At 32.3% G+C, this 13,745-nt stretch overlaps 1 protein-coding gene across 2 annotated transcripts in view; it reads right to left on the bottom strand.

Annotated features, from left to right (window-relative positions):
• The window catches only part of Gasz (ankyrin repeat, SAM and basic leucine zipper domain-containing protein 1), a 31,640-nt gene that overhangs the window by 5,935 nt on the left and 11,960 nt on the right, over positions 1 to 13,745 (bottom strand). Inside the window, exons 1-7 of one of the 2 annotated variants that reach the window (XM_089703926.1) lie at positions 4,979 to 5,216; positions 4,702 to 4,819; positions 4,487 to 4,615; positions 3,935 to 4,161; positions 3,244 to 3,500; positions 2,463 to 2,714; positions 2,026 to 2,254 (exon numbers count right to left, since the gene is read on the bottom strand). In XM_089703926.1, the coding sequence (XP_089560052.1) occupies positions 2,026 to 2,254; positions 2,463 to 2,714; positions 3,244 to 3,500; positions 3,935 to 4,161; positions 4,487 to 4,615; positions 4,702 to 4,819; positions 4,979 to 5,050 (1,284 nt within the window). In that variant the 5' untranslated portion in view covers positions 5,051 to 5,216. Of the gene's footprint in view, positions 1 to 2,025; positions 2,255 to 2,462; positions 2,715 to 3,243; positions 3,501 to 3,934; positions 4,162 to 4,486; positions 4,616 to 4,701; positions 4,820 to 4,978; positions 5,217 to 13,745 lie in introns of those variants that run through there. The other variant, XM_089703928.1, reaches the window with a different exon arrangement.

Raw genomic sequence — 13,745 nt, 5'->3', positions numbered from 1 at the left:
ACTAATTGTGAAGGGGAGTGGGCGTGGGCGTGGGATTGGGACTGAACGTGGCATATGGCGTGGGAGTGCGAGTGGGCGCGGGAGTGGGAGCATGAAAATAAAAATGATTTTTTATTGTTGCCCCACCCTGAGCCCATGGTCATAGGTCCCATAGTCACTATTCCACGCGAAAGAAGTCGCGGGGACAGCTAGTAGACAAATATAATCAGAAAGCTTTGAACTCCTAAGCTCAACCATAAAAGATAGACATTTATGATGTCGGGAGATATTTTTTATATAATATGGAGAACATTTCTTTCATACTTGATTTCTGTGTAGCTTTAACCAGATACACGCATTAAGAACGCACACGCGACGAAAGCTTAAAAATGGAGTTGCTGCTCTGCTCACGAATATGAAAAATAATAGTTATTTAGGAAATATATTTCATGTGCAGAATTGACCTCTACAGATTTAATATAAGTAGGTATACATATATTTAGATTCCAATTTCCATGTAACGTTAAATTCGACTATACAATAACTAACAGACAACGCAGGTTACTCTCGTTTCCGTAAGTTGAGGCGGCTACATATTCGGTCCTAATAACATGACTTTTTGTGAACGAAACGACAGCGCGGTTTAATTCGATGGCAACACCATCAGAAAAAAGGAAATATTTTTAACTTTGAAAAAATATTATGATTTACACTATTATTAATACTATTTTAACATTAACACAAAATATAAGACTGTGAGTGTGTAAAAATAAATCCAGCTAGTTTCACATCACACTTATGTTTATAATTAGGTATACGACATGAAAATATATTAATTACCAAGCAATAATCATATAGATAAATACTGAACAAAAGTATTAACAGTCAAAGTATATTATTTTTTACTAACAACATGCAAATGATGAAGGAATAATAATTATCAACGAACTAACCTTTTTGTATTAGAGTCCCGCCTCGTGATCGAATTATTAAAACACGAAGATTTTTAAAAATGTAACCAATGAACACAATCAATATTAGATTAACTGTAATGGTGTCTAGTTTGACTTAAAATAATATACATCTACCCTCACTTTTAAAAATGTAGTATATTCACACGAATTATAAGCGCACCTTATAGGGAAGGGAAGATTTATTATGGGTTAAAGAGTTAAATAAATAACTAACATAATTATATTTAAATTATTAATTTTTAACATTGTGTTCAGTAGTGTCAACATGTAAATTGATTTGATTTTTACGAAATCTCATAGATGGCGCTGAATCAAATTTGTCTTTATAGTACTAAGATTCATTAAACAGTTTCTCTGCCCAAATTACGTAAATGACGTAGTTTTTATAGTGTAAAGCTAGATAATTGCATGGCTTACTCAAAAACAACATTTAAACATGAGTCTTTAGATTGTACGCTGTCGTAGTACACGGAATACGTAAGAAAAGTAAAGGTTCACAGCTCCTCCCCCGGAGGTGATAGCATGATTATATGTTTAAAAAAACCTCACTCGACCTGTTAGTAATATTCATGCAAAATTTGAAGTCAATCTATGCAGTACTTTTCGAGATTAGCTCGGACAAACATACAGACAAACAGACAAACAGACAAACAGACAAAAATTCTAAAAACTATATTTTTGGCTTCTATATCGATTATAGATCATGGAATATGTATTCTTTTAAAAAAATATTCAATGTACAGTTTTGACTTTCCTACGATTTTATTATATGTATAGATTATAGTAATCTAGCACAACATATTTATCAACCAAATTGAGATGTGTGGGATGTGGGAAATAATAGATAAACAATAAATATTGAACAGCTCTCAAATAAGTACTAGATAACTAGATCTATATAAATAAAAATAATTCGAAAAGTCGAGAACAGCTTGACAAATTAGGGTATTTTTTTACATTTTTGTTTACGGCACAAGGATGATTCTCAAGACGAGAAAAAACGTAAAAGTGGCAATAGGGCAGAACTATGTCTGCCAGTGCAGCTAGTATGATATAATTTTGATTGTCTTACCTTAGTTTGAATGCTTTTCATAAAATTAATTTCCCTTCTAATACAATTAATGTTGGCCAACAGCTTCTTAGCGGCAGTCTGCATTTTGTTTATAATTGGCGAATCTGGTGGCTCAAACTTTATTTGACTGTGTATTTTACAATAGTCTCTCATAAGATATTGTATAGTTGATTCCAGTATGTATAACTGTTGCAAATGACTCCCTAAAGTTGCCAGACAATCTTGGAGACTGAAATTTATATAAACGATAATAATAAATTATTAATTTTATCAAAGCTAACTGTTTAATCAGCTATTCCTTATTATTAACACGCTAGTCTACTCTTGCCAGTTTCTTTGATCTTAATACTACAATCAAACAATCACATTTTTAACGCAACCTTTTAAAATGTTCGTAATTTACAATAGAGTGAGACTTAATTGATTATGGTAAATACCTGTAGTTATCACTTTTCTGAATATGTAGTCCTGCTACTGTATTCAACTTCCATCCCTTCACATGAAATGAGCGAATACCATGTTTGAGCCTTTGTCTTTCAAAGGGCATTTCTATCCCTAATTTGATCATATCATTTTCCTCTAGTAGAAGGAAGGTCTTTAAATCCACATTATTTTGCAACATTAAATTGTGTAATCTTTCACAATTCATTCCATATAAAAGATGCCTTATTTCACTGGTGTACTTTGGTCTGAAAGAATCAAACATATTAGTTAATAAGTATACTGATTTACATTTACATTAAAATAAAATAAAAATGTTGTTAGATGCTTAACGCAATTAAGCAAATTAAATTAATTAAATACATTAAGCAAAATAAAAGTAAAACAATTTCATATTTTCTAAATCTAAATCAAAAACAGGTTGATTAAAACATTAAGTTCAGAGACTTCATTCTAAAATCGTAAAAGTTATGTATTTTTATCTTTCATATCTCATTTCTTATTCAATATTTTCTTCATTACAAATTTGAAATTATTATGAAAATGTTAACATTTTCGATTTTATGATAAACTAGCGGTCGGCTTTGCCCGTGGTACATATATTTCACAATAAAAGGTACCCTTTGTTCTTTCTCAGGGTCTAAAGATTATCTGTGCCAAATTTCATCAAAATCGATCCAGTCGTTTATGCATGAACACCATACATACATACATACAAACCTTTCCTCTTTATAATATTAGTATAGATAAAAGAAATGATAAAAAGAAAATGATTACCTATCATCACTTATTAAGCCTGGATAATAATCCTGCCATGTGGCCAAATCTGATACCTCAGTACCCAACAAATCTTCATCACTATTATCAAGTTTCAAATGCTGATTGAGTATTTCTATAATCTGTGGATATTCATGAGATTGTGCTATGTCCAACACAGTTCTACCTTGCATGTCTACTTCTGTTAATCTTGCCCCTTTTGATATGAGAATTTCCAAAATCTTTGGTTGATTATGATGCACAGCCCAAAATAATGCCTGAAAATATTAAATATCTTATATTATAGATATGAAACACAAATGCACTGTCAAGATGAGAATTTAAAAGAAATGAAAAATAGAGAAATGGAAGAGAGTGAAGGAAATAAGTAAAAAATAATTTCCTACATAATTTCACTGTCCACACAGCACTATAGATGTGGTCTAGAATAATATCTATTAACCAATTTTAAACAAAATTAAATGCATTTTGTTTTGAAATTATATGTAATACACTTATTGCTAGTTAGATTTGCAAAGGGTTATTAAATTTACACACAAAAAATGATATTAATAATTAATAAAATAATTTTCCAATCTGTGCTTAAGCTCTGTTTTTCAATAGCAGCTCTCATTGCAAAGGCAATAATAATAACTTTTACGAGTTCATTTTGTAATTGTTTATAAAAACTTTTAAAATATAATTAACTTACAGTCCACCCTTGTCTATCCCTCATTTCAATGTTAACATTTTTGCTCAATATCAGTTCCACAACAGATGCACGGCCGCTGCTAACAGCCCTCATGAGTGGTGTTTGTCCATACTTATCGCCAATGTTCAGGAGACAGTCATGGTCCGAGAGACTACTAACTATGTCATGTATTATATCATCACTGCCACTGTTATTTGAACAAGCTGCCATCACTGGTGTCATTGAGTCTGTGAAGTCAAATTTTTAACAGTTCATAAAAATATAGATAAATTCCTGTAGGGGAAAAATGATAAAGTTCATAATAAATGATCTTGATTATATTTAGAAACTTGTTGCCGTTGCATTAATGTAAAATTTAAATAAATTACAAGCAGCACTAGGGAAGCCTTTTATTTTTAAATGTAAGAATGAAAAAAAAATGTTAATCTACATTGGTAGTTTTATCTGCCGCTAGCTTTCTGTGCGCAGCATTGCCCACTTTATACACAGGGACAGACAGACAGATACAGCAACTTAGTTTTATACTATGTACGTAGTAACAATTCTTCTTACCTGCATGTAAATTGGGATCCGCTCCCTTTTCCAAGAGAAACTCCACTATCTTTTTTTGAGCATGAAAACAGGCGTGCATAAGAGCAGTCCACCCACTTTCAAGCTTAAAATTTGCATCATTATTCAGATCTGAAATTGGTTATGTTAAAGTGTATTAGGCTTGAAAATATAAATAAAATCACTGAAATTAAAATCTTTACTTCAAAAACACTTACCTAGAGCAACAATTTTTTCTATCTCCTTGAGATTTCCATTTATAACAGCATCTTGTAATCGATTTTCAACCTTCTTCCGAGAATTTTCATAATTATTAGAAAACGTATACTTTTTTCTCTGTAAGATTATAATTTTACTAGATAAGTAAGTAAGTAATAAAAATCCAGAAGCCAAATATATAAATGCTTAATAGGATAACGTGTCGCAAGCTATTGTACAAATTTCACAAAAAAGGACTTTATTTGTTTTTTATTTTAAGCAAATAAAACAAATTACCGGCGTTTCATAAAATCCATACTCATCATCACTGTTTGATTCTTCATCAGAGAGACCCGCTGGTCGAAACATATTTGTGTTATAGATGTTTAGTCGTAAAACTGTTTATTGTAAATTATGAACTAGAATATTACTAATTATGAATTAATGGTACACATAACGAATCAAATTTAAAAATATATTTCGCAAAATTTGAAGTGTACAAAGTACAAAATACAAATTACAAAAACACGAAACATTGACAGGTGGCACTGACGTATTGTGTCAACCGTCATGTTTAATAAACTTCACGGTTTTCGAGGTCGAATTCTTAAAATTTTGACTACTGTGGATATTGTTACATAAATCGCTTGTAAAAATTTATTTATTTGCTTTTATTTGGAAAAAAAAAATGCAATAGTCTTTGGTGCAAATGCTTAATGTGCAATTATGAATTATAATCCTAAATTATAATATAAAAATAAAATATGCCAATGTCGTGGCCATATCGTAGATTTGCTCATTTCATGAAATGCTCGTATTGACTATTGCATGAAATGGTTGAATGTCTATTGGCCACATTATGATGTGGTTTGAGCAGATCAATGATAAGAAATCGTTTCTCGATAAGAGCAACTAAATGCGCGGTCTTTTCATGAAATGATCAAAATATCATAAAGTAGTTACATTAATTATTGGTAGAAGCGCTGCAAGCGCCGTGTTTATGTGTGAAGATGGCGGCCGCTGGCGTAAATTTTATTATTCGCAGTTAAAAACTTTATAATTCGTGTAATTACAATATGAAGAAAGTCGTAGCAACGAATTTACGACGAAGAGGTTCGAGTACTATGGAAACTGCGGATATCTTATATTCAATAAAGAATGCGTCTAAAATCCTATAACTATATTATATCCTACTATAGATAATATTATTATAATTGTTTCTTTTATAAAAAGCGATTCGCTACTGGCACTCGCCGGCCGCTGACGCGGCACGCTCGCTTTGCTCGCTCGTGCGTTGTTTATCAAAGTCTAATGAATAAATAAATGAAATAATCTTTATACATACACAGTAATAAATTTTGTTACATAGTTAAGATAGCTTATAATAGAGATGTACAAAGAGTGGCTTTATCGATTATATATTTTTTAGCGTCTAACTTATCCTAACATAACTGTTTCCTATTACAAAAACGATTCGCTTCTGGCACTCGCCGGCCACTGCCACGGCACTAATTTAAATGACAATAAACAAGTTCTTAAAATATTCTGAATTTTTTAAATATTATATGAACTCCCTATATTTTATACGATCTGGCCAAATGTGGATGACAAAATTGTGAAACATTGACGATTTAACGATCTGGTCATTTGGTCAAACTATGTTGGCCACATCATAAAATGCGACCATTTCATGAAATGAGCAAATCTACGATATGGCCACGACATCAACAAAAGCCTCAAACGTATATCAAGTACACGAAAATAGGCTAAAAAGAGATAGAGAGATTTTAAAATGTTTTGCTAGTGGTGCTTACCTAAGTTGGGTTTAGATTTTAGAAAATAAAATTTAAACATAGCGGAGCAAATGCGTGCTAAGTATATTTATATACCTATTATGTATTTGATAAATTAAAAACACGTTGGAAATTGAGAAAACTCTTCGCTTTTGGGAATGTTTTAAGTCATATCTATTAAAATTTATTTATGATAATTACATTGAACATACATATTATTTAAGTAATTATTTCCTTACTATCCTTTCTCTGTACAAAGGGCACTTGTAACGCGTACATATATCTATATTATGTATTATTAATTATTATCTTGACAAGCAAATAAAATAAGGCAGTCTTTAATAATATTATTATTTTTATTGTTATGTAAGCATATTTACTTGACAAAAAAATTGTCATACGTTTTTAAATATTCATTCATAATGAACTTGGAAAAAATCTTTCAAGTGTGGTTCTTAAGCTTGGAAGTCATTCTTTGCGTCGGAAGGTAAGGATAATAGGCAACAGTTCCAATTAAGCGACGACGAGGGCGTTTGTTAACATTTAATTAACGTCAGGGAGCTATTGTGTCGGCGTCGGGCTCCAGGGTTGCCGAGCTTCGTCTGTTGCGTCTTGATGAACCCACAAGTCATACCGTTTCGAACTGCCGTTGAATCTTTTGTTAGCGTTGTAAGGAATCGCATAGCAAGTTGTTCATTGCTGGTTTTGTTTGCCGTTTCTTCTCTTGGATCCTACAAAGTCAGACTAGGACTAGGAGGAGAATTTCAGTGCGAGACGTGGATAAAAGCCCGCCATACTCACCCGCACTCCGCACAGGTGCCGCTTGCTAATGATGTGATGCCTTAGGGCATCGGAGTTGACGTGAGGGACTCTCATTGGAACTTGTATATAAGTATCCTTTTCTTTAAAGGCTTGGAATTTTATTCATTTTATGATTTTTCAACTCAAGTACCGATCTAGGTAGGTACTATATAAAATAAATGCATTTGGTGACACTCATGCAAAAGTGAAGTATACTTATAAGTAGGTACATAGAATAACAAAGAAATGAAGCTACGTAGATATTATAATGATTTAATGGTGAAAACAATTTAAAAAATAAAAAGAAGCTTATTGGTTTGTATTTTGGCGTGCTTTTAAGACAGCAACCATGTAGCTAAGTTATTGTTACAAAGCGGTAAAACGTACCTAATTACATAACCATTATTATAATTTTTTATTTAATAAATCGTCTTCAACAATTTAGTGATCCCGCAAAAGATGAATGAATATTTTTATTACATTAACAATACCTAACCCTCGAAATCTCATCCAATAACGTCTGTATTAATCTCCTTGCATTTGTTGTCGACTGGTTATGTAAACGTTTTCGAGCAAGTCAGGAATAATATTTCCTAATGTAATAAGGATTTTTCTGTGGCAGTGAAGGTAGGTATGAGATTTGATTTATCGCAGTGGGCCAGCTAGGCGCGCTGACCGCCGCCCGGCCGGCCGCCCGCCGGACGCGTTATTAAACTTTTCCCCATATTAAACATTCCGGAGACGAATACATTTTATTGTTGCCTCGGTCCGACGTCAGAAGCCTCTACAAAGCGAAACTCAAAGACGGCAATTGCGAAATAAATTGAAAGCAATTTGATATTGCGTTGTAAGTAATAGCCGTCGGAACCCTATAACCGTGTGCAGCATAGGATAGAGTTATTAAAAGCTATAAGTTTCGTTTTAAATTCTTTACGAACATCCTCGCTATATTTAATAACTTGTACACATACATGTTAGCTTAGCCAAGCTATCTCAATAATATTTTTAATACTTCGACGCTTATTATAACTACGTTCTATCATGTTCTATTCCAATTTCTTGTACCTAATATGTTTCTTTTTATATTTATAAATATATTCACACTTAATCGTTCATTAAGACATAGGTAGTATATTTAAGTAGTCCATTCGTTTATTTATATACTTATTTTATTAAGGATTGCGCTCTGATAGAGTTAATTACCTACCTACTTTACTCTCCATGAGCCGGACCTGGAACTTTTTTATAAGAGTAAATCTATTATATAATAAACAAAAAGCTGTTTTATCATAATTTCGAGTAGGTACCTAAGTACATACATTAATTAGTGGAATCTTATATCTAACCACCGTAAGAATGCAAATCAATTACCTAAGACGTTTTTTATTCAAATTAAAATAATCATGGAAGAATATTTTAAAAATATTCTGTACATTTACTGAAGTAGGTATATGATAGTGAAATAAAGTATAGAAATATATTGTGAAATAAATTATCGAAGGCTCGCAAAGCTAAGTGATTGGATGGGACCATTATCTTGTATCTGCTGATTTCTGCGAAGTCTCCAAGCTTCTCGAATTTCTGAAAGCAATGAATGTAAATGGGCCGTGTTTGTCTTATGTTTAGCTACATATTTTAAACGGAAAAGACATTCTCAAGTGTATCATGAATTTGTATTAATATTATGATGTTTTTGTATTGGTTAACAATAACACAATCGCCTTTAATGGCGTAGGTACATTCAAAGACGAACAATTTTTTTTAACTTTATTTAGGTATGTATCTACTTTATTATATAATCTTTATTTAATTTTTTTCATGTTCCAACCCGGGTGATGTCCGGACAAGCGGCCAGATTATTATACTTTGCAAAATTTAATTAATTAATATTGTAATAGCACCTACTCTATTTTATTGTTTTCATATACATATGTAGTATATAGTTTATGTTGGAAATTGGCATACATTCATATTTATAAGATATTAATTCAAGTATAAATTAATATTGTAAGAAGCTAGAGAGTTACGAGGTAGACTTATGGCTTCCATTCAGTGGAAGAGAGATAATGCCTGCAGGCAATCACATAAGTGGATCAAATAGCTGTAGTCCATTTGGATAATGAACTAGCGACTCCGTAGCCTCAGTTCTATTTATTGTACCGGCATTAGTTATGTGAAGCCAATATTTAACTAAGTTTCGTAGTCGAGATTATTATATTATAGAAGTATTTTTGTATATTTTTGGCAACTCGATTAAAGTAGAAAAATATACCATTATTCTTTGGATGTTCTGACATGAGTTTGTTACTTATCAATAACAGAAGACCCTTGTGTTCCTTGTCGAACACTAGTATGATAGATTATAAATTATGATTCCTCATTTAAAATATTATAGAGCCAGCGATCATTATCTATTAATATATTTAATAGAGTACTAAAAAAGTTTTTTCCTATTTATTATTTAATGTTTGAAGTAATTCAATACAGTGATAAAAAAGGATTAACTATCACCTATACCTTTTTAACCTTTTGAACGCCAATGACATCTATAGATGTCATGCGCAATCGTGCCCTGTGCGCCAACGACACCTATACATGCCAAGAAACAGATCATAGATAAATACAAAATAAACATATTAAACCTTTACTTTTACGTGTTTTATTTATACAGTTTATGAAGTGAATCCCCAGTTATTACATAATTGTACACAGTAAACAAAATTGCCAAGTAGTTATTCAAATATTTGATGACAAAAAATAACTTAATTAATGGCTAAAAAAGCATGTTCTCTCGCGCCAATGACATGTATACGTGCCTACTAGTGATGTAGTGTAATATTCAAGTAACTTCATTAAAATTTCAGCGAAATTACTCTAATTCGCTTAATTTTTGTAATAACTACAAAAAAAATATATAAGCTTAGTCACTGAGAAAAAAGGTAAATACTACATTCTTTGGTATAATACCATATACCAATTTATTACCTAATAAGTCTAATCAGTGCCTTTATTAGAATATTCTTATGATACAAATTGTCGCTATGTCATATCAAAAAATGGTAATTGACCTAAATAGGTACCTACATATAATTAGTATTTGTAATAACTCAAGTATTAAACTAAATGATTGGAAAATAAATATGTAGTTTTAATGCCATTCCCTTTATTTAAAGGTAATAGTTGTTTTGATATTTACAAATAAACACTCCACAATAATACCTATAGTTCATATAAACTTAATAAATAAACTCGATAAGTTATAATAATATACAGCTACACATCCCTAATCAGAAGCGAGAGATTATAAAAAAAAGGATGGTTGCCCGCGCCATTGGCATGTATACATGCCAATGGGGCGTAACTGATAGAGAATAGTGCTGTAACTTGCTGCAATTTTATATGTATTTTTGTATCTCAAAAGGTTGATTTTTTTTGTTGATAGTTGCTATAAATGTGGTCTTAAGTTTTTACAGTAGGAGATGAGGTTAAATAAATATTATTTTTGTGTTATAAGCTGTTTATTCAAATATTCAGACGTGAATTATTATGTTTATCGATAACATTTTGGAATCCCTACTATTTTCAAGGTTATCTCATTGAATTTGTGGCTTGGCGTGGAGGGCACGGCGATGCGTTTTTGCTCTGGCGGTCAAAAGGTTAATAACATTTAAAACTACCTTCATTTCGTACATAAAACATTCATAACACATTTCACAATTCCACCGTAAATTCGTCGGAATGGAGCGGAAGAGTTTCTATTTGCTCGCAATGTTCCCCAATAGCATTGTACTTGAGTGGTATCTGATCAATCCATTACCAGTACCCGTACTTTGTCCAGGCGCTGTTAGGCTCGCAACTTGTCGACACACATTTTCCATTTCCCCCCTCGTCCTTACACCGGCCCAGTTTCGCCTCTTCCATAATTCAATCCATACTATATCCATTACGTTGCGATTGTCTCGTAACTTACTTTGGGCTGCGAGTGTACTCTATTTCGGATTTTTCATGTTTCTTAACACGATCGCATACTTTGCGTTTGTGAATAGGCTAGGCGCTATTAATTTTTGTTGTATCGTGGGAGATAATTCTTTATATAAATATAACACAAGAATTTTTATTTTATACGATTGTTTTATAGAAAATACTTGCCTTGAGTTACCTCATATGCATAATAATAGGAAAACAAAGCAAACAAAATGCGAAATATTAAAATTCATGTCTAAATTATTCGATAAATTTAATATGTGTGATTTAATTTTTATTTCTGGTAGGTTTTGCTAAAATAATATTGCTGAATATGTTGGTAGGGCAATAATCTTAAAACTTTCCGTTGATGTAATTGCTTTTACTCCCTTACCAAATCTGTAAGGCAATCTTGTAATATGCTCTACTAAAATGGTCGTTATTGTTCAAATATAGAAGATTTCAATTAGGGATGTTATTTAGATACCGCGGCGAACGTAAACTAACGCAATAGCCAGCCAGTTTCCTCAATACAGTCTATTTGGGCAGATCCATTACTTCAGAGTGGCGGCAAGAAGCAATCTCATTGAATGACCGACCTCCCTTCCACCTCGCCCCCCTGATCCACGCCAATCGGTAAATATGCGTGTTAAATATGTATGCGCTGTTAGATGCTCGTAAGTGTATTAGATTTTGCCTGCTTTTTCATTTCATCCCGATATGTATGGATATGTTAAAAAGCGCCTCGAGCACGTATTTGATTTAATATTTCCACATCATAGGAATTGATTTAATATATTGTGTTTATATTGTTACAAAATAGGTAGGTATATGTTTTCTTTTTTAAGAAAAAATCTATTAAAAATTACCTAAATTTAAACGACGATTTGGGACAAAGATATTGAATACAACTTTTTCTCTGAATTTTTAAAGTTCTAGGAAGAACAAAAGAAACCTCGCATAATATTCCCACTTTAATTTCATTTTACAACCTAAAATTAAAAACATCGATCAATAATTATTAATAATTATAATATGATATTCATCGATAGAAAATAAAACAATAAGAGGTCGGTTAAAAATAAATATCGACCCTAACATTTACAACCCGTAAATGCCACAACCATATTTCAATTCATACCTCATTATTTACTAATCCGTCTATAACTTTATCGCTTAAGCATATCCTAAACTTATAACTGACGACGAAAACTTGGAATGCACTTCGCAGTGACCAGACTTTTCCATTAGTGGCAATTATCAGGCACAACGGCAGATCCCGTGCCATTACCACAGGCAACCCCATCCCGAGAACCTGTTAGAGATAACGTCATAAAGTCGCCGATGCACAGAGCTGCCGGACTAACGTCTTTGCTGCGGAGCCCTCGTCTAAGGATAATGGACCGCACCACCCTATTCCCGCCTCGGATAGCGCTCGCTTTGGAATTTACTGCGATGCAAGTTGTTGTTAAGGTGATGAATTAATTTTTCTAACATTTACGGCCCTTTTCAAACCTTCGTAATTTTTATATTATTAAAGTTGTCGTGATGAAAATTCTTGACAAGAAAGTTCAATAGTAACACAATACGTCTACCGTTTTAGAAACATGATTCCATGATATTTTCTCGATAGAAAAAAAATACAAAGTTCTCATTGTTATTTTTTTATAATCTCTGGCATCTTCAAAATAACAAACGTAAAGTTACGACTTTTTGGATATTAACTATAAAATATACAACCTATACGTCTACCGATTTAGAATTTTGAAATATGCGATGGATTTGAAATAAACAAGAAATACTTGAAATTAGCGCGCGACCAGCCAATATAGCGAGAGCCGCCCTGTACCTTCCTACCCCGATCGCTGCACGAGTCATTCCCGCTACGGCCGTCACACGGGGAACTTGTGTCGCTCGCGCAATCGTAAAAAAGGGTGACACCACGATAAGACAAAATGAGACAAATGGGGACAATAAAGAAAATAAGAAGAAGAAACATAAAGGTTGGAGAAAAAAGAATGCTTACAATTGGAACAAATTAATGAAGAAGTTGGTTTTATTTTAAATTTGATGATAATTGTATTATAGACGATGTTTGATATGTACCCCTGTTTTAAGTACATAACGAATGTGTAAGATTTTTTTCATTTATAGCATAGATAATCTTTTCAGAAATCCGGAATCCAGAAGGAAAATAAACCCACTGATTGTTCACAATGTGAACCCACTCCTTCGTAAGTACCTTTATTCAGTCAAAAATGTATGTTATCAACGTTCTACTGGTTTTATCGCATGATTCCATTTTTAGCAAAAAGCAACAAAGTGCAAAGAAATAAAAAATCATGGTGAACTTAGTGGAAGTATGGCGGACGTGATATGGAACAGGAGCTCATTGGAGTAGTATTATATTTAAAAAAAATACGAAAAAATTTCAAGAATTACATTTCTTAGTAGGTGGTAGATAAGTATGTTGTATAAAGAATTTGATGTTGATATTTATTTCATTT

The sequence above is a fragment of the Colias philodice genome, chromosome 15, assembly GCF_061535455.1.
Source record: "Colias philodice isolate Cphi_HAF_F1 chromosome 15, ilColPhil1 Martin Lab GWU primary, whole genome shotgun sequence".
NCBI lineage: Eukaryota > Metazoa > Arthropoda > Insecta > Lepidoptera > Pieridae > Colias > Colias philodice.
The sequence above is the reverse complement of the archived record's forward strand: the minus strand, read 5'-3'. Positions and strand labels throughout refer to the sequence as shown.